A 22,660-nucleotide genomic window follows, 5' to 3' on the forward strand; every position below is an offset into this window, starting at 1 on the left:
AATAAAGCAGTAGTTGAAGGCAACGAATTTCCTTAACTAATTAAATATTATCGAATTTTGTGTACGGGTTGGTGAACATAGTAGTAACTGCATGAGGTATTAAATTACAAGTTTGGGATAATTATGCGGAAATAAGGCTGAATGCAAGCAGATGAAGTGGAAGCATCTACTTGTGTTGCTGCAAAAATTGAGAGTCCCAAATTTGATCGAGAGATAAGATTTTGATTTGATATTGATCATACATGTTTTATGAATGTTAAAATTACAATAAATTGGCACATTTGAACATGGAAAAGGTGTTAGTTAGTATAGTATTCCCACCACCACTTTCACGACACAAAAAAGAATATAATAATGTAAAGCACAAAGAATAAAAGATGTGGTATTGAGAGAAATGAATATATTCCAAATACAAATTGCACAACCTAAAAAAAAAAAAAATGAAAAAAAGAAGAAGAAGAAGAAGCATGATTCTCTCTTATATCATAGACAGAAACAATACCCTTTTCTTTTCTTTTCTTTTCTTTTTTTTTTTTTTTTTAATTTCTTTGGCAGGTCAATTTTCAATTGGTGAAAGGAGAATCTATTAAACACAGAATGAGATGGTGTATGTGCATCCATGCTGGTAATTGATAAATTTGTGAGTCGAATACATTAAAATCAGCTTATTTGCATTCACGGAAAGGCATGTCATGTGACTTATGTCCATTTACTTTTTTCATTCAATTAGTGGGTATGGTATATTATTCACATGCTTGCCCACTATATACCACTCATCAGTCATCACCCCTTTTACCTTTCTTAAAATATGTGTAGCTGTGGCTTGCTTTTATCATTTTTTCCTTTCTTTTTTTTTTATTATTTTCTTAAATAGTATGAGTATGTAAAGAAATGAAAGGCCTAAAAGATATTTATGAGGTAAGACAAGGTGGAGGAGCAAAAGAAGGGAGAAGTAAGCGAGCAAGTGATCGACTAGCTAGCGCCCGAGCTTAATCAGTTTGGGTAAGCAACTCGTTCTCTTTCTTATATCATCCTTTTTTTTTTTTTTTTCTTTTTTTAATGAAAAACCTTTCTTATATCATCTTTAATAGACTACTTTTATATCTTATTTGGTTTGGATTTGGATCTTGTTGAATAAAAATGATTTCATTTGTTAATTAATTAATATTTTAATATATGATCCATTTGTGAGTCTTCAAAAACTAATATTTTTTTTTTTAATCATTCAAAACTAAACTTGGTCGGAGTAAAGAAAAGAAAAATAGGAAAAAAAAAGTTATGTTTAGGAAGATATTTTAATTAAGGTGCTGTTTATCCGAAATTGTCACATAATCTTTTCTTTTTGTCTTGTTTTGCATGTCTCAAATTTAAGTTTTACATCGCAATAGAAGATTTTGAAAATTTAAATATTATATTCTCTCACAAGAACAATTTTTTTAATATTTTTCATAAAATATATTTTAAAATTATTTATATGGCTTTTTATAAAAAAAATCTTGTGTAATAATTCTTTTTTCGTATTTCTAATTATTGGTTCAACTTTTTTTTTTCTGGTTCTTTATGAAAAAATTAATGATATATTTATTTGTCAAATTTTACTTTCTCATTATTTGTACACAAGAACAATTTTTAATATTTTCTTTTCAATAAAATTATATTTTAATATTTTTAAATTATTCATATGCATTTTCTTTTTTGTAGAATGATTATCATTTCTATATAAAAAAAAAATCTTTTCACATTTTTTTTATTATGATTTGTTCAAAATTTTCGTAATTCTTTACGAAAAAAATAATTATGTATCTATTTGTAAACATTTAATTTTCAATATTTATATTTTTTATTTTATTATAAAAAAGTGAATTTAGATAATGAAGAAAAAGACAAGCATGGAATATATATATATAAATATATTTATATATTTGTGATAATTTATGCTTGCATATTATTATTATTATTATTTTTTGGGATCACTCATGTATATCATTTAACATTTAACATCACTAGATTCTTGATGCAGAATGGAAACGCAAAAGAAAATGATAAAAATTTCAAAAAACATACAACAATAATCTAAATTTGTGGATTCACTTACGATGAATAACTTAGATTTAGAAATCAAAGACTTGCTGATTTTGTAGAAAACCAAAGAATTTGATAAAAATTGAGAAAAAAAACTCAAAATATTACTCATCATCAATTCCCCATTACAACCACGAATATTAAGCATTTGTAGGCATAAAAATCCCTAATACATAAACTAAGAAAACCAAAGATAACTAATCACTAAAATTGCATAGTTAAAAAGATTCTTAAACAACGATAAAAATAAAATATTAAATCTTCTTATTTGCGAAATTAAAATTAAATTAATTAATTTTCATGAATTATTTTTAATTTATCCGGATTCGGAATGCTCAAAATGCTCCGTATAATTTATTGCCTTGTATGCTACATCATTCTTCCCTTCTTGGAAGCAACTTGTCCTCAAGCTGCAATTTTAAAATTGGAATCTTCCGTTCCAAATAAAAAATATATATATTTAGAATATTTTAATTTTCTAGAAATCTAAAACTATTGATTGCATAGTTGGAAACTTTTGAAATCTCGATCATCAATCTTCACATAGGGCAACTAGATCAACTTAATTGTTTGAAATTTTCAAACAATGAATCTTAATTCCAAGAAAATCAAGATGAAAATTGATTTTCTTCAACTTGCTCCTCACTGAAAATTGGATCAGAATCAAAATCAACGGATTTATCCTCTTCAAAATCGAATCCCCTCAAGTGGGGCAACACACCAAATAGATCCATGTGTTATTATACTTTCGTGATTTTGCTATATATGTTCATACTCTTCATCTATCTACTCATCGTAGGCAGAGAAGCATTTCCAAGGCGGCGTTTCTCTATGCTATGGAGAACGCTAACCAGACTTTGATACTAATTGATGCAGAGTAGAAGCGTAAAAAATGGTAAAATCTCACAAAAACTTATAACGATAATCTAAATTAATTTACGAATAACCAAGATTTAGAAATTAAAGAGTTGTTGATTCCACAGAATACCAGTGAATTTGATAAAAATTGAGAAAAAAAAAAAAGAAACCTCAAAATATTATTCATCATCAGCCCCCATTACCTCCACCAATACTAAGTATATGTAGGCATACAAAATTCTAATACATAAATTAAGAAAACAAAAAATTACAAATCACTAAAATTCCATAGTTAAAAAGGTTCCTAAACATAGATGGAAATGAAATATGAAATTCCCTTATTTATGAAATTAAATCTACGTTAATCAAATCTAAGTTAATCGATTTTCCTAAATTATTTCTAATTTATCCGGAATGCCGAAAATACTTCATATAATTTATCACCTTTATGCTACTTCAATTCTCAAGCACCTATATAATGATTTTTAGTTACAATTTTTTTTTCCCTATGATTTAGGGTTTAGGTAATTAATATAGCTTAGGGCCAATACTTTAAAAATATTTTTATCTAAACTTATTTTTGTAAAAGAAAATATATAGTTTATAAAACTTAAAATAAAATCTGAATTAACATAAATAAAAATATTTACAAGAAATAAGAAAATATTGTTGTATAATAAAACGTGAAATGAATATATTTAAACTCCTAATTGTTTTTTGGAGCAAACTAGGATTGAAAAATATATAGAAATTATGTTTTTGTTTTTCTAAAGATTACATTTATTCATAAAAAGCTACATAAATATTTAAAAAAACATGAAAAATACTTTTCCCAAAAGTTAATTTGATGATTTGATGCTAAGTGTAACATCCCACATCGGTTGGAAAGGGGAACGAAGCATGGCTTATAAGCGTGTGGATACCTTTCCCTTCTAGAAGGCCTTCCTGTGACCCACCGTTGAAAGGGGTCAGGAACGTAAAACCTTGAGGTATGCTTCCGCTGCCAAAGAGGACAATATCTTGGTTGGGCCTGAGAGGTCCAGGCTAGTGGGACTAGCAGGTGTAGGGGTGGGACCCCTAACCACTAAAAGGCCCTCCGGGTGAAAGATCCTGTGAACGTAAAACCTTGAAGGGGGCTACGGCCTGGAATACCCCAAAGAGGACAATATCTTGGTTGGGCCTGGGAGGCCCGGGCTAGTGGGACTAGCAGGTGTAGGGGTGGGACCCCTAACCACTAAGAGGCATTTTCCTATGACCCACCGTTGTACTGGGGTCGGGAAGAGCAAAACCGTGCGGGCCGGACCCAAAGCGGACAATATCTTGAGGCGGGTGGTCTGGGCTATTACAGTAGTATCAGAGCCGGACCCGGATCGGTGTGCCAGGGAGGACGCTGAACCCTAAGGAGGGTGGATTGTAACATCCCACATCGGTTGGAAAGGGAAACAAAGTATGGCTTATAAGCGTGTGGATACCTTTCCCTTCAAGAGGCCTTCCTGTGACCCACCGTTGAAAGGGGTCGGGAACGTAAAACCTTGAGGTATGCTTCCACTGCCAAAGAGGACAATATCTTGGTTGGGTCTGGGAGATTCGGCCTAGTGGGACTAGCAGGTGTAGGGGTGGGACCCCTAACCACTAAGAGGCCTTCCAGGTGAAAGATCCTATGAACGTAAAACCTTGAGGGGGACTACGGCCTGGAATACCCCAAAGAGGACAATATCTTGGTTGGGCCTGGGAGGCCCGGGCTAGTGGGACTAGCAGGTGTAGGGGTGGGACCCCTAACCACTAAGAGGCCTTTTCCTGTGACCCACCATTGTACTGGGGTCGAGAAGAGCAAAACCGTGCGGGCCGAGCCCAAAGAGGACAATATCTTGAGGCGGGTGGTCTGGGCTGTTACACTAAGTAGCTAAATATTGAATTAAATAATGGGTAATTTTCCCTTAAATAAAATAGTAATTACTAACTATTCTAGACTTAAATCTCATATTAATAAGAAAATTGGATTAGTTTGGACATAAATAAACTATTTATGCTCAAAAATTTTTAAAGCTATAACTTTTTAATCATATGTCAGAATTTAATATGCCACTAGTTTATGTACTCGTGTCATTGAGTTCTACATAATGTTATACATGCCAAACCAAAAACTTGACTATTTAAAAAGTTAAACTGTAAGATCTAGGAGCCCGAAGGGCCAAAATCAGTAAATAATAGATTGGGCAGTTCAGCGTAAGGCTACTATAGGATAGTGTGGTTGGGTGTAGGATATTGGTAAGTTGCTTTATTGGCAAGGCTAACTAGTGTTCAATTCCACATCGCCTAGTGTGAAACAAGGATGATTCAGATGTAAATAAGTCACTCTTTTAACAATTAAGGGTTTTTTAGAACGTTTGCTTTCAACGTAGGAAGACTCTTACGCTAAGCCTACTCTAGTGCAAGCAATGATAGGATGGGTAAGGGTATAAAAGAATTGAGTCGAACTGAGTAGTAGCATTCTTAAGCTCGGCTCACATAATTTTATGAGTGCTTAAGCTTGGTTTAAGTTCATAAATTTTGAAATCACTTACTTAAACCCGACTCAGCTCGCTCATAAAAAATTTGATTTTAGCTCGGCTGACTAGTCACGTTATGAAAATTTAAAAACTTGAATATTTATTTTTTTAAAATAAAAATGTTATTATTAATAATCAATAAGTTCCATTGATTCTATTAATTTTATTATAAAATCAATTTATTTTTAAAAATTTATAAATTTAAAATATAAAAAATATTGTTTATACATTATAATATAAATACTTAATGTGCTTAAATTCATGATATAATTTTTATATAAATACATATATATGATAAATTTAAGCTACTCACTAGCTTAATCTATTTCTCGACTCAAAAGCTTCATTTATTGTTCAAGCTTAGCTCTTTTTTTTATGAGTTAAGTTTCATCGAGCTAAAATTAAGCCTAGCTTGAGTTGATTCTAAGCTACTTGAGCCTATTTACAATCCTAAGATGGGTGATCTTCTAGGAAGTTTGAACAAAAAATCCCAAACCATCTAAAGTGCAGTGGATAAATTGGAGATAATATCGGTGGACAATATTAGAGCCTATACTTGGCTATAAGTGTGCCAGCAAGAACATTAGGCCTTAAGGGAGTTGTATTGTAAGACCTATGAGTCCAGAAGAATGCGGGGCAAAAATGGCCAAAATTAGTGAACAATACACTACGGTATATGGTGATGACTAGTGACGGTTCGATGTGAGACTACCAGAATAAATATGGGCAGGTAAGAGGCACTAGTAGCCTACCTTACTGATAAGGATAACCAGTATCTAATCCCACATTGCCTAAGTATGGAATGATAATGGTTCAAATGTAAAATAGTTACTCTTTTAACAACCAAGGCATTTTCAAAGCATTTGGCTTCAGGGTTTGAAAAAACTTTTAGGTTAAGCGTGCTTTAATGGAAGCAATTCTAAGATGGGTGACATTCTATGAAGTCTGAACAAAAAATCCCATACCATCAAGAGTCTTGTGGATAAATTGGGAACAATATCAGTAGAGAGTGAGATGCTAATAGAGACAAGATGTTACATAAACCTAGGACTCATAAATGGTCCTTATGACCCATAAATGGTGTTATTGTTTAAACTCGATCAAAATTTTAAAATTTCAAGTAGTTATCAAGACAATTTATGACAATTAGTGTGAGTGCATAGGACCATAAATGGTCTTGTTGTGAGAACCAGTGTGAGCAAGTACGGGGCATTGGCAGACTATTTGGTATGCAATGTCACATTGCTCGAGTATGGATTAAGGGATGTTTCAAATGTAATAATAGTTACTCTCATAATGCTGAGGCTTTTTCAAAGCAGTTGGCTTCAAGGTTTTAAAGAACTCCTAAGTTAAGAGTTCTCAAGTTCTCAAGCGAGAGCAATCCTAGGAAGCTTTAACAAAAAACCCCTACACTGAGTGCGATGGCTAAATTAAGGATAATATCTGCGGAGAGAGACAAGTTTACCAGTAGATACGAGTTGCTACAAATAGTATTAGTGCTTGTACTCAGTCGAAAATGTCTCAGCAAAGATGCTAGGCCTCAAAGAATATGGATTGTGATGACCAGTGTCGGCGTGTGTGGGAATTGATAGGCTATTTGGTGTCCAATCCAACATCGTTCGAGAGTAGATCAAGATATAGTTCAAATTTAATGATAGTCACTCTCATAACACCGGAGCCTTTTAAAAGTGGTTAGCTTCAAGGTTTGAAAGAATTCTTAAATTAAGCTTGCTTAGGCGAGAGCAATCCTATAATAGATGATTTCCTCGGGGGCTCTGAACAAAAATCTATATATCAAGAGTAGTAATTAAATTGGGAATAATATTGACAAAGAATTATAGGTCCACCAAAGAAGGCAGGGTGTTACACAAGTTGTTACATAATTATATGATTCGATTTATTAGAGACAAGATATACATATATATATATATATATATATATGTATATATCATAGCATCAGTACATATAAAACATGAGGCAATATTTCAACAATATACAGTAAAACCTTTCTATAGTCATATGATTGGAACTAATATAATTTTATAACTACGAGGAGGCTATAATTTAGTAGATTTGTAGTTAAAAAATTTTACTATCTAACACAACATATACAATCCTCAATCAATCTAGTTTTACTTTTCTTTCATTAAGAAAAAATTTGCAAATAATTTAATTTGTTATTTGAATATTTAGCTTCGATAAGAAGGTGTCCATGCCGGCTAAGTATTATATATAGCAAGTTCATAAATATTGTAAAAACTCTAAATGTATGATTCTCAAACAACTTTACATATATATTTTATGTCATTTTAAATTTTTAATGTACCATATTTTTTTTTGCAATATGCATATAATTATTATTTTGTAGAAGTAAAGTTTTTTAGGATGGAACCTAAAAATGTATAATTTATTAAAATATAGAATTTACTCTTATCTATAAATGGTCCAAAATTAAAACCAAATTGTTAGAGGTTGAATGAAGGATATCACCAAAAAAAAAAAAAAAAAAAAGATTTTAACATCTATATATATATATATATAATTAGAATATACGAAGAAATCTTGACCGGCAAAAGTGGACGTCGAACGCATGCATATGTTCAAAGATATTTTATTGAATACATTTATAAAAATATTAATATATATATATATATATATAACTTAATAGGACGAGTTATAAATGGGTTCTAGATGTTATTCACAGACATGTCAAATCATATGGTTGTAACAAAAGTACATGCATTTACAAAGTAGTTACATTACAACGGCGGATCCAGAAAATTTTCTTGGCAGAGGGATACCATTACATTGCCAAGCATTGGTTATTTTCTAATGTGTGGTTTGAAGATATAATAAGCATAGAAAAAGATGTAACAAAGTTAGAAAGTCCAATAATTAGAATATTCACGAAAACAATTTTTTTTTTAGGGGAAAGGAAAACAGGTAAAGAAAATTTAAAAATAAAAAAGGAAAATGATCTATACACGTGCACACAAATTGATCGTGATCAGAAAACGACAAACTAGAATAATACTATAATCTAGGATTCAAAGTAGATTCATATAAACAATTAATGAAAGACTTTGCTCAAATTAAACTATCCCGGATATCACATAAACAAACAATATACACATATCAAATTTAATGGACCTACCTTATTAAGAGATCTGAAATTCATAAATGCTTTTACATAGATGAAGGGTTCAAATTAACTGAGCATTCACTAATTTGAACACCAATCCACGTGTATGACCATGTCTACTAACACATAAACATCAATAGTCCATACTATTTTATGGTGATAAAAAATAGGAAGATAGTGTCCAAATCGTGTGAGGATTTTTCTCAAGCAAGAACAAAATAGCAATAGTTAGATTAGGAATTCGTACTGATAACCTAGTATAAAATAAAGAAGAAAAAATATAGAAGAGAATATTAAAGGAGGAAAATAATTCTATTATTATGTGTTTTGTAAGAATGATGAGGGCTTTATTTGTAGTCTCTTTCATAATATAGATAATTACAAAAACACAGAGACAGCTAACTAAAATCATATATAAGAATGATAATATATAGAGATATCAATATCAAATATTGAAGAAGTTTTCTTATTTGAATGGGTGACAAACATTGACATTTGATATTACTATAAGAATGATAATATCATACCAATGTAATATTATTCTTTTTGTGTTGTGTTGGATGTCTAAAAATTCAAGTTTTACACTACAATAGAAAATTTATAAATTTGAATATTATATTCTCTCATCATAATATATATATATATATATATCTATATATGTGTATTTTTATTTTAGTAAAATATGTTTTTAAATTATTTATATTGTTTTTATAAAAAATTCTTTTCAAATAATTATTTTTTTATATATTTGTTAATTATTTGTTCAATATTGTCCGATTCTTTATGAAAACAATAATTATATGTTTATTTTATAACATTTACTATTTTATTATGTTTATTTTATAACATTTACTATTTTATTATTTGTACACAGTAACAATTTATTAAGGGTTTATATTTTTATATTTTGAAATTATCTATAAGGTTTTTTTTATAAAAGTTCTTCTCAAATAATTATTTTTTCCATATTTAGCTATTACTTGTACAATTGTTTTTTTTTAGTTATTACTTGTACAAATTTTCTTCCCAATTCTTGATGAAGAAATATTTATATATCTCGTTATAAACATTTAATTTTCAATATTATTTATTTTTTAGTAAAAAAAATGAAATTAGATGATTGAAAAAGACAAACAATGAGAACTTTTTTATAAATTCTCCCAAAAAAAAAACAATTTTCAATATATATTTATGAAATTGTTGTCATGTATCTTTTAACATTTTAAGATACTCATGCATATAATCTTTTTTTTTTTGGTTACATTTTTTAAAATTTCTTTTTGGGGTTAAGATTAGGGTTTCTGTAGTTAGTATAGTTTTACTGGGCAAAACATCAATAGTTCAAAAATATTTATATCTAAACTTTATTTTGTCAAAAATATTAAATATTAAGAAACCTGCCTAAAACCTGGATTTAAAATTTTAAAAATATTTATAAGTAATAAGAAAATACTAAAAAAATATTGTTTAGTGATAAATCATTGAAAGAATAGAATTAAACTAGTATATTTAAAAAATATATAGCAAATGTGATTTTATTTTATTTATGGGGAAAAAAACTGCATTTGCTTATAAAAGCTATATGTATAAATTTTTAGATAATATGACACATATATCCTTTTGCGAAAATTAATTTGATAATTTGATGCTAGGTATCTAAATACTGAATTAAACCATGGAAAATTTTCTTTTTTTTTATAGAATTGTAATTATAAACAATTATAAATTCATTCTGATATTTTATTTGGTTTACATTTTCAGACTCCACAAATTTGAATAGTCAAAAAGAAGAAAAAACAAAAAAAAAAAAAGGGAAAAAAAAGTAAAAGGAAAAGAAAAGTGTTTTGGAGAGCAAGTTATGGAACAAATTATGACTATTGCTGATTGGATTGCAACAATTGCCGAGTATACAGTTCAACCAATCGTACGCCAAGTTTGCTATGTGGTTCAATACAAATCAAAGATAGCAGATCTAGAAACTCAAGTTAGGAACTTGGATTTACTGAAAGGCAGGGTGCAGCATTCTGTGGATGAAGGTGAGAGAAAAAATAAAAAAGCTGAAGACGATGTCAAAAAGTGGTTCGAAAATGTTGGCGAGGTTATTGAAAAGGCAAACAAATTCTCTGAAGAGGCAAACAAATTCGTTGAAGAAGAACATCAAGCAAACATGAAATGTCTCCATGGGTGTTGTGCAAATCTGAAGCCTCGTCATCAACTTGGCAGGAAATCAACAAAAATAAAGAAAGAGGTTGCCGAGTTACGGACAGAGGGTGAAAAATACACCACCCAACTAGTTTCATACCGTGCTTCTCTTCCAGAGACATGGAACACATCTACCACATCTGAGGCATTTCAATCAAGGACATCAATTATGAATAGCATCATAAAAGAATTGTTGAGACCTGACATCAACATTATCGGAGTGTATGGATTGGGTGGTGTGGGGAAGACCACACTTGTCAAACAAGTTTCTGATCATGTTCAACAAAGCCACTTGTTTGATGAGGTGGCTATGGCAACCGTCTCTCAGAACCAGGACCCCAAAAGAATTCAAGGAGAAATTGCTGACAAGTTGGATTTGAAGTTTCAACAAGAGACCATAGCTGGAAGAGCATTGAATTTGAAAGAAAGGACAAGAAACAAGAAGATTTTGATAATCTTAGATGATATTTGGACAAAACTTAATTTGGAGGTCGTGGGACTTGAACCTGTTGGGGGATGTAAAATCTTAGCAACCTCTAGAACTCGAGAAGTGTTATCCGAAACGGGTACACGAAATGAATTTAAGCTTGAAGTTTTACATGAGCAAGAAAGTTGGATTTTATTTGAGAAGAAGGCAGGGGATGTGGTAAAAGATCTGGCTATAAGAAATATAGCTGTTGAAGTAGCCAAAAGATGTTCAGGTTTGCCGGTTTTAATCATCTCAGTTGCAAGTTCTTTAAGAAGTAAAAACGAATATTCATGGAAAGATGCTTTGGAAAGTCTAAAAAAGATTGACAGGAATGAAATGCAAGAAAAATCATACTCAGTTCTAGAGTGGAGTTACAACCAGTTACGTGATAACGAGGCAAAGTCATTTTTCTTGCTATGTGCAATGACTGTGGTAGGAAACGGAGTTTCACTCAGAGACTTGTTGATGTATAGTTTTGGCTTGGGTATACTTAGAAATATGGATACTTTGGAGAAAGCACGTAATAGATTGTATTCATTAGTTGATTACCTTAAAGACTCTTGTCTATTGCTTGACGGTGAAGATGATCAATATCCCGAAATGCATGATGTTGCCCGTGATGCTGCTCTATACATTGCTAGAAAAGAGCACCAGGTTTTATCAGTAACAAAGGGAAATGAGTTGAAAACATGGCCCGAGAAGGATTTTTCAGAGGATTGCAATATGATTTTTTTCGATGCCGGCAGTACTATCCCAGCTGGGCTTCCTGCAAAGTTGCAATGTCCAAAGCTAAAATTGTTTCTTCTTGTAAATAATGATGATAAGCCACTGGAAGTCCCAGAAAATTTCTTTGAAGAGATGAAGGAACTCAAAGTGCTGGATTTAACAAGTTTTCGTAATCTTCTACTGCCTCCATCTTTTGTTTCCCTAACAAATCTTCAAACATTGTGTTTGGAAGATTGCATGTTTACGGATGACGATGATGTCCTACCTAAAATCGGTGAGCTACGGGGTTTACAAATTCTTAGTTTGGCACGCTCTCATGTTGGAAAATTGTGCAAAGAAATAGGACAGTTGACTTGTCTACGATTGTTGGATTTGAGCTATTGCATAAAGCTTGAAATTATTCCACCGAATGTCTTATCGAATTTAAGCAGCCTAGAAGAGTTGAACATGAAGTACAGCTTTAAAAATTGGGAAGCCGAAGGAGTTACAGGTGAAAGACAAATTAATGCCAGTGTTTCAGAGCTAAAGCACTTGTCTCAGTTGACCACATTGAACGTAAGTGTTGAGAATGCTGACGCTTTGCCAACAAGCTTATTCTCTGATCAGTTAGAAAGATTCAGAATAAGTGTTGGTGGCGTGTTTCCTTTGAGGGAGTTTATGGGCTATGAAAACTCAAAGAAGCTAAGACTCGAACTCACAAGAAGCGATCAATTGGATCAAAGTCTTAAAATGCTTATAAAGAAATCTGAAAATTTGTACTTGGATCTGGTGGAAGGAGTTAGTAATTGTATTCCTCAACTAGACAGTGAGGGATTTCCTCAACTGAAACGTCTCAACCTCCAAAATCATGCTGGTGAAATGAAGCATATCATTGAATCAATCAATTATACTCATTCTGCCTTCCCAAAATTGGAGTCACTACGTCTATATGATGTCTCAAGTGTGGAAAGTATATGTTATCCTCAGCTAGGAATCGGCTCTTTTGGGAAACTAAGGACCATATGTGCTGACGGGTGCAGTGGATTGAAGAATCTTTTCCCATTTTCTATGGTCAATTGCTTCTTGCAGCTTCAAGAAACGGAATTGAGTTACTGTGACATCTTAGAAGAGGTTTTTGTTGCAGAAAAAGTAGATAAGAGTTTCATTCGTCAAGACATGGATCCCACTGAGTTCTGTCAATTGAAAGTTCTGAGTCTTGTACATCTACCACAGTTTATTGGCTTCTCCTCTATAGGTGGCAGTGAAGATGAGATTCTTAATAATTCGGCACCACTTTTCAATTGGAAGGTAATTAATATTCGCTTGTGTGTGTTTGTGTGTATGTGTGTATATATACGTATGTTTCCAAAAGTTTAAGCTAATTAATTGGAGGTGGGTTATTGGTTATTGTTATTTTAATATTTTATTTTTATACAATATTCAGTTTTTTTTTTTATTTTTTTATATTAATAAAAATATTGATGAACTATATAACATTTTGGATGGTACAGTTTAAATTCCCTAAATCATTGGAGGTATTAGAAATGGAAGAGCTGGATAGGCTTACGAGCATATGGCCTGATCATGACCAGCTTGCTCCTCCAGAATTCACCTCCAAACTTACAAAATTATCAGCCGCCGACAAACAGTTGAATAGCTATCGAAATCTGCGTATAATACGAGTCCATAGATGTCAGAGGCTCAAATATATTTTTCCAGCCTCCGCCGCTAGAGGTCTTGAGCAGTTAGTGGAGCTGACTGTAACGAATTGCAGGTCCATCAAAGAAATCATTGCAAAAGAAGAAGGTGATGATGGTGCTGAAGAAATCATCAAGTTTGTGTTCCCAAAATTAGAGAAACTTTGCTTACGATATCTACCACAACTTGGGAGTTTCTATCCAGGAATGCATACTTACAAGTGGCCGTCATTGACTCGGGTGGAGATTATTGAATGTGAGAAAATGGAGATTTTAGCCGCCGACATTTCAACATTCCATCATCAACATGATCAAGCCACTACTAGTCCTAAACCTCTCTTTCTTATTGAAAAGGTAATTTAGTTACAAACAACATATACATAAATATAGTTTATTTAGAACTTGTTCTGGTAAGGTTTTTGATTATCGTGTGCAACTAGTATGATTTCTCTCCCTCTCTTTCTATATATATATATATATATATGTATATAATAAATAAATTTCTTCGGTCTCCAAAAGACTGCGGATTATATATAATCCATGTGACAAAAAGCAGTCTTTATATCTATATGCAGTCACACCCATATGTATAGTTTGTTCAGCTAATATTTATCATGTATGCTAATATTTATCATCTATGCTATATACAACATTTAATAGTTATTAATTGCGGAGTTGAGATGGAGATTTCCCCTGATGGAATACTTGTGATAACTGACTCAAAATCTGCAGAAAGATCGCTACATTTAGCTGAAGAAGAAAAAGAAGATGATGATTATATTGTATACAAATCAATCTAGAATGGATGAAGGTGACCGATTTATATCTTTTATTTTCTTTTGTTTTTGATTTACTTTTTATATAATTTTTATTGATATATGATCTTTATATAGATTTTCGTTTATATATAATTTATAATGCCTTAATTATAATTTTTCAGTACACATTTATGTTGTAAATAATTTTTTTATTTATTAATATAATGCATATAGTAGGTTTCGTGTGTATATATATATAATCAGAGGTATCATCTAACTGATTGGATAGCTCATTTAATGATAGGTCACATAGGAGCAGAATCAGTAAATTTATACATATTGATTCTTAGACACTTTTAAATAAACTCAATTTGTTTAATTTGGACTTGCAATTTTTATATCTGGCATTGCAACAAAATTTAAAAGACAAAGGCATTTCCATGAAATTGTTCACTTTTCCAAACTCCTAACAAAAATATATAAATGTAGAGAGGATGCAACTTGACTTTGTGCTTTAGTATTTTAGGAATAATATTGTTGTTTTAGACAAAACTGAAACAGTGGCAAAAGTTTATTAATGCTTTGTTTCAATGAGTTGCTTCTGTCACATGTTTCAGTTATGGTTGTCAAATGCTCTGTTTAAAGGACTTATCTACACTTGAGAATTGTTTATCCACCTGTGACAAATTGCCATGCATATCTGAGTTAATGAAATAATTTTGTTTAATTCGTCTTTTAGGAAACCAAGTGAAGCTGTCCGCTGATGCAGTATATTGACGAAACTTTTCCCATTTTCTATGGCAAATTTCTTCTTGCAACTCAGAAGAGATTTCTGCTCAAGAAAAAGAAGATAATGTATAACATTCATCAAGACATATATCCCATTGATTCCTATCAATTGAAAGTTCTGAGACTGAAATTTTGTCAGTTTCTCCTCTAGAGGTGGCAGCGAAGATGTGATTCCTAATAATTCCACACTTTTAAATTGGAAGGCATATATATATTTATGTTCATGCTTTCGATTACTTACTGCTCATGTTTTTCCATTTTACAATATCCACGAATACAAATAAATAACACAAGCATACATACATATATACGGAAATTCTATGGTGAAAATGGTCCGCATGAAGACCACAGTATTAGTAACGGTTTTTCATAGTATTAACGACGGTTGCTTAGAAAATCGTCACCAATATTATGAAAAACCGTCATCAATACTGTGGTCCGTATGAGGACCGTCCGTACCATAGACGAACTGTACATATATATATATATATAAATATACAGCTTTGAAAAAAAAATGTACTTTTTATTGTGTGTATTTATTTAATTGTTTAATTGTTTATCTATTTTATTTATATAGGAATATTAGCTATTTATTTTGTTTTACTACTTGAGTTAATTAACAATAATAATTATGTTAATTTAATTTTTATTAAAGTTGGAATAGGGTTAAGAAACATAGGTCTTTGTACATAGGTTTAGAGTGGGAATATAATTTCTAGCTATAAAATTTAAGGTATGTAAATTTTTTCTCCTTCTCCTACCAGTCTTAAAGGATTCATTAGGGGATTATTTTTTAAATTTCTCTTTAACGGTTTAAATTAATTAAGTTTTTCTCTTCCTATTGGAGGTTTTCATCAATCTTTGGGTGTCTTAGCCCAAAGAGAACAAGTTTTAGAAGTTTTAAGGATAGCAAAAGATTAGATGTTTTATAGGATTTATATGGTTTTTGAGATAAGTTTCTAGGATTAGATTGAATTTTAGATGTTGGAACCCTGATCTGAAATTTTTGTGGGTATCTATATAATGTGATTTTTTAGATTTGTTTTGAATATCTAAAAATTTCATTTGGCTCTAATACTTTTATGAATAATACTAGACATTTTTACGAATTTGTAAAAATTTATTTACTTAAGTTGGGTTTGTTTTCAATATTTTGAAATTTTAAAGTTTACGTTTCCTATTTGATTTTATATACAACACCAGTATGATTGGTTTGTAAAATTTCAAAACAGATTTAAACAAAGTTATTTTGGCTTGAAATTTTATATGCGGTATCCTCTGTATATCGAGTTTTATGTAAAAACATTTAGCTTCACATTCCTTATATTTTATCCAGGATGATTTTCTAAGTGATGTATAATTGCTGCAAATTTTCATTTCCTAATTAGATCAGTTAAGAGTTGAAATTTGATTTAAATTACTTTGTGTCTTGAATAAACCTAATAATTTATATATAGTATGTCTGTTTTATGTACTGTAACACTACTAAAAAAATCACTTTCAATGACCAGTCTTTTTGGTCGCCAAAAATGGATTTTTGGTTGGTTGCTAAAAGCCCGTCACTAATTGTATTTAGTTACTGAACAACTTTCGTCGCTAAAACTTAAAACTTTCAGCAACCAGATTTTGATTTTTCAGTGACCATGCTTTAGACTCTAAAACTCTGAAAAATTCACCAATTTAATCAACTTTTGGTAGCGTAAAGTGGTTTAAGTGACCAATATTATAATTATTATTGACCAACAACATGGTCACTGAAAAATAACTTTTTTGAGACCAAATTGATTGGTCACTAAAAATACTCACAGCAACCAACATAGTAGTCACTTTTGGTCTTTTACATATTCAAAAATGTTTTTAATCACCGAAAATTGGTCACCAATGCTCTATATTCAGCAACCAAACTTTAGTCTCTAAATGCTTTATGTTAGCAACCAATAGGTGAGCAAAGCCTGATGGTTTGGCTGAATAGTCAATACCCCTTTCTACTGGAATAAGTCAATAATAAGAAACAGAGAGATTTTAATAAATCATTCCCCTTAAAGATCTTGTATTCCATCTAACCTTCTAAATGGAATGTTTTTAACAAAATATAATCATCATGAATGTAGAGAATATAGATATATATATATATATATAACCCAAGAGAATAAATTGAAAACGACCCCAACCAATTAGATATTAAACTAGTACTTAGAGAAGTTAGTGTAACACATAAAAGACAAGGCGGTAAAAATGATAACATTTTTTTTTTTTTTTTTTTGGTTGAAGATAAAAATGATAACTTACATACACAAACAGACCTCATATACATTAGAAATGTGCGTACATTATATTTCCAAGCATCCATGGAAATAAAATCTTTAGAATTCAAGTTCTTAACAATGCAAACAATCATTAAGGATGCTTAATTAGGTATCAATAATGGTTTGGTACTACAAAGTTACTTTGGGCTATGACCATCAATGAATTAGGCACCAGACTAATGAAAAAGGAATCTCAGTAACCTATAAAAGAAAAAGTAATTCCAATAATATACATCCATCTATTCAGACAATGTTGATGTGCCAACAAATATGTAGAAACATCCATGAAAAATGAAACCTCATAAAAAGCATGGCAACCACACAACATCTAAACTAATCTTGATTAAATCCAATTAATTGTCAGTATCCAAAGAAACATAAAAATTTGGCAATCAAAGGAAAAAGCATATAGCCTAATAAAAAGAACTTGCAAGGGTGGACCCTCTACGTTGCTATCCCAAGTGCTCAACAGTTGAAAATTCTCTATTTGGATGGAGAGACAGCTAAGGTGTAACCCATTTTTTAAGAAAAGATGAATGTAAGTAGAGACAAAATGCTCAATTTGACTAAGCTTTTACCTTAAAAGAATTGGGGTTAAAAGCAAACCAAAGGCAATAAGTTGAATGAACGAAGGCACTCTCCCACGACCCACATTTCATACTTCACTTATTGTCAAAAATCAAATGTTAAACCACATAAAGATCAAATAACTACCTCAAAAGAGTGAATTGCACTTAGAAAATTATGCAGAAAATAAAATAAACATGTTCATATTTGTTGCTATTACCGAATGTATAGGTGACAGGTTTTCTATCATGAAGGGAGCGCCTTGGACCAAGTCCATCCACACTTAAGAAATTATCAAGAAGGAGAGCTTGTCTGTGTTGTTTCTTCAGCAGCCTCTCCTTCCTTTGTTTAAAATAGCAATCAAACAACACAATATTTATAATCTTTTCAATGCTATATATATATATATATATAAACCAATACAGAACTAGAAATCCTAATACATATATATATATATATATATAAAGAAGAAGAAGAAATTAGATATATACATATATATATAAAGCCACTATAAATGCTATATATATATACATATATAGAAGAAGAAGAAAGAAAGAAAAACACAATATTCACGTATCTCCATCCCCATATATTATTCCATTCAACAATCAGTTAAAGCAGAACAAATCCTGAAGCTTAGGGCATAAATTAACTGTCATTGGACGGGAAGCAAGTGTTTTATCCCCCTGAAACAACTTGTCACCACAGTATCTTTCTAATATAATGCATGAAAATATGCCAAGCTGACACGGAAACCTTGTGCTACTCTATTTATGCTTGCTAACAGTGAACGCTCCAGTAAGTCTTATAAGCATCCCATAAGACTTCTCAACCTACTAAACCAACCTCAAGCTATCCACCCTACACACGTCTCAACCTACTAAACCAACCTCAAGCTATCCACCCTACACACATAAACGAGTAAGCTTTCTCCTCTGTAACTCAATCTAAAGAGATCCTGCAAAAAGTGTCATTTATTTTTCACTGCTTCAAGTTCCCAAAATTTAGACACTGCACTTTCCAAATTGACATGTAATGTTTGTGTTTGGAATTACTTTAGCAATAATGCCCATCTAATTGGGTTTCTTAACTATAAGAGGATCATGAAAAACATAACAAGACCTTAAGGAGACTTTCTCACACATAGTAGATCAATTTACAAGCACATTTTTCTAAACTTATATTTAATATATATTCCATCATGATGCAGACATATTGTGTTCAAACCAACAGGTTCAAAGAGATATTTCAATTGCAGAGCAGACACAGCAATAACATGTTTTAAAATGTTGGTGGGATGTGGTTGCAAACCATGCAGACACATTGCAGAGAATTAGTTTTTTGAGGTAATTTATAAATTGTGGCACTTTGATCTTCATCTTTGAACATATTATTCTAATTAGAGATAGTCCATCTCCATTTTTTTTGTTTCTGAATTAACTTTTCATTATGATTAATAGGTCCAGAAAGAATATAATTAGAATAGACTTTTCATTTTCTAGTTATGGATATCAGATTGATATTATACAATTGGAAACCACATACTTGTGCACCAGTTATTCAATAGACAAGTGGCACATGACCACTTGGGTTAGTGGTATTACATCTCAGCTTCTAGAGATTCATGGCATAGTTTGAGCACTCAATTATGTTAATTAATGAATCTGTCAAACCACATGATAAAATTAATATTTATCAAAGTAAAGCAACTTTCAACTCAATGGAGGAAACAGCCAGCAAACATTACAAAATTGCATACCTTCAAGGCTTTATTAAACAAGTATGACCACAGCCAGTTATATTTGTAGGTTAGATTATTTTCCTTGGAAGTTAAAAGGATTATGGGTGTCATAGGCTGTTATGAGTTCTCTGTCACTCTGGTTTTCTGGCTAATGCACATAATCAAATAGAGAGTTTTGACATTTTTATGGTTTAATTGTATAAATAATCGTTTGTAAGAAGATAAAATTCAGTCCAATAATTCTATGTTCATCTAATATATCAGGGAAATTTTGTCTAACGAATTCAATGCAATGTAACAAGGTAAAATAATCATTACCTTCATTGAAAATATGTGAACCAGTTAAACCTTTGCAATCTCAGGGAGACTTTTCGTTGGTTCTGCATAACAAGATATGGCCATCAGATCAAAGAGTGAATACATGAATATAGAGAACCATGAACTAGAAATGTTGAAATCAACAATTTTTACTTCTGCACACTTTTAAGGACAACAAATATAACTATAGAAACAAAATAACGAAGGAAAATAAAAGTTGATAATGACAGAAAAGAGAAAAGAGAGGCTATTCCATATTAGAAACTTGGAAAGCATGTATACAACACTTTACAATATATTCCAACTACTGGAAATTTAAACCAAGTTGGAATACTAACGAATTTGAGGTAAACTCCAGAACCTTTTCATAAGATTCGCAGAGAGAGAAACATGTAAACACTATTGACTAACTGGATTCAGAAACAGATCGGGGAGATTTCCTTTTACTAATCTGTGACATGTTTTTTCTTTTTCTCTTTCATTCATATAAAAATAAAAAATGCAAAATGACTAGGATAACCATGATTGGAGAAAACAAACAGAGAGAATTAGTGTGACTTACGATTGATTGCTTGGTGCTTCATCAATGCAAACCGCTTCATCAGCCAGTTTCACATGAAGAGCATCCTTATCTATGGTGAAGTAAACAGCAACATAAGGTATACCAATCTCATGTGCAGTTCTAATAACGCGAACAACTATTCCTCCTATATTTGCCACCAGAATTTTATCCTCAAGACAAGTAGTATTGAGAGCTCCTCCTTGCTTCTTATATTTATTACTAACTCTAACACCTTGATCTCTTTGCCTGGGAAAGTTCACTTTACTTCCCACCATAAAGATACATTGCGAACTCCTGATTCCTTGACTTCTCCATAAAAACAATCCATTCAATTTAAATAGGTGACCCAAGAAATTGCAGAACAAATTAGATAAACCAATAAAAAACTAGAACTCCTAATACAGGCTCCAAGAGAAGGGGACGGGGGCGGGGGGGGGGGGGGGAGCAACGGTGTGGGGAGTTGCTTTTTTTTTTTTTTGCAGGATGAAAAAAAGAATCTTTTAAATGAACCCATTTCAATTTCTACAATTGAACATTATAGGAACCCTCAGAACCAAAACCCAAATGCAAAAATTCTGTCCTTACAAAGAAAAAGCAATGAACCGCATAAAGAAGAACTCACAGGTGGCGAAGTAGCAGATTTGCACATGTGCATTGTGGCATCCACATCAAGAAAACAATAAAGGAAAGCCTAAGGAAGCCAACTTTATCGAAATAGTAAAAGCTTAATGTGAATTCCAGTGCCACCATCTAAAACCCAAAAACGGATCTAATAAAAAAAAGGCGTGGAAATTTACCTGCACAAGTGAAGGACAACGAAGTTTTGGGACCAAATCAGAAAGAAAGTGTGTGAGTAAAGAGGGAGGAAGGAAAAAGAATGTGTTGGGGGATATGAAGGAGATGGGACTAGAAAAGTTCGATGAAAACGAGGAGAGTGGGAGTCGCTATGTGATTGAAAGCGACGGAGAAACAGAGGGGGAAAAGGAAAAGAGAGAAATAAAGAGGTAAAGCATACCTGAGAGGCAGCTAGATCGGGATCATCCGTCAGTCGGAGAGAGAAGAAACACGGAAGAAATTCGTATGCGGCCGTAGAGTAGGGGATGACATTGTTGGAGTGACGAAGCACTGCAGAGTCTCAAATTGGGCTAGGGCAAAATGTTGTTTTAACTGGAAGGGAACGAAGGGAAGGGTGGCAAATTTCCCGCCAAGCCAAAATGAAAATTTTATTTGTTTGGCAAGACCCAAATTTTAAAGTAAAAATTTTATATTTTATATGATAAATAAATTAATATAATTTTTTATATATAATATCGATATAAAAATAATATTAATTGACTTTGTTAATTTATTGAGATGGTATTAATGTTATAGAAGTGGTTAATCTAATTAATCAAAGGCAAATTTAACCCGTATCTATATAAAATTATTACATGTTCATAATGTGATTTAAGTATACTTTTCGGAAATATATAACTACAAGTTTATAGTAAATATCAAATCAGTATGCATATATATGCTTCTGAAGAAAAATATTTGTGTTTTACATATATATATATAAATATACTAATATATATGCATGTTGATGTATGCATGCAATATTGACTACAATGACATATTAAGTTCTATTCCGAAAGAATTTTAATTTTTATTCATATAACAAGTAAGACCACTTTAATAAGTCCACTCTTTTATAAAAGAAAAATGCTTTATACTCTAAGGTAAAATATTCTTTCTCTCTCTCTATATATATATATTTTTTTATTATATGCATTAAAGAAATCAAATTACAATATTTATACAAGAAAATAATGACTCTACCATCAATTGTTTTTTAATGAAATTTATATAGTTTGCTCTTCTAATAAATATCTTACTTTATAATGAAAATCGTAGTAATATGGAAAATGCTATTTAT

The 22,660-nt window shown here is 31.4% G+C and overlaps 2 protein-coding genes across 23 annotated transcripts; one reads left to right on the forward strand and one right to left on the reverse strand.

Annotated features, from left to right (window-relative positions):
• The first annotated feature begins 795 nt into the window (after positions 1-795).
• On the forward strand, positions 796-15,496 carry LOC132799329 (disease resistance protein At4g27190-like). 2 transcript variants are annotated; one of them, XM_060815634.1, is made up of 5 exons: positions 796-1,002; positions 10,393-13,315; positions 13,519-14,058; positions 14,437-14,515; positions 15,202-15,496. In XM_060815634.1, the coding sequence occupies exons 2-4, from the start codon at positions 10,490-10,492 to the stop codon at positions 14,452-14,454; spliced, it is 3,384 nt and encodes a 1,127-aa protein (XP_060671617.1). In that variant the 5' UTR covers positions 796-1,002; positions 10,393-10,489; the 3' UTR covers positions 14,455-14,515; positions 15,202-15,496. The 2 variants fall into 2 exon arrangements, with proteins under 2 accessions (XP_060671617.1, XP_060671618.1); XM_060815635.1 differs by having other exon boundaries at positions 14,441-14,515.
• Positions 14,102-21,955, reverse strand: LOC132803235 (biotin carboxylase 2, chloroplastic-like). 21 transcript variants are annotated; one of them, XR_009638274.1, is made up of 6 exons: positions 21,368-21,955; positions 20,746-21,051; positions 20,184-20,245; positions 18,345-18,466; positions 15,140-15,294; positions 14,104-14,430 (listed from the first exon to the last, which is right to left on the reverse strand). XR_009638274.1 is itself a non-coding variant. In XM_060815640.1 (4 exons), exons 1-3 carry the CDS (start codon positions 21,493-21,495, stop codon positions 20,224-20,226), a joined length of 456 nt encoding a protein of 151 aa, XP_060671623.1. In that variant the 5' UTR covers positions 21,496-21,953; the 3' UTR covers positions 14,102-14,454; positions 20,184-20,223. The 21 variants fall into 21 exon arrangements, 6 of the variants coding, with proteins under 6 accessions (XP_060671623.1, XP_060671621.1, XP_060671620.1 ...); XR_009638286.1 differs by lacking the exon at positions 14,104-14,430 and having other exon boundaries at positions 14,955-15,294; positions 20,746-21,046; positions 21,368-21,436; positions 21,761-21,955; XR_009638284.1 differs by lacking the exon at positions 14,104-14,430 and having other exon boundaries at positions 14,955-15,294; positions 20,746-21,046; positions 21,368-21,449; positions 21,761-21,955.
• Positions 21,956-22,660: the final 705 nt, after the last annotated feature.

This window comes from Ziziphus jujuba, chromosome 3 (genome assembly GCF_031755915.1).
Source record: "Ziziphus jujuba cultivar Dongzao chromosome 3, ASM3175591v1".
NCBI lineage: Eukaryota > Viridiplantae > Streptophyta > Magnoliopsida > Rosales > Rhamnaceae > Ziziphus > Ziziphus jujuba.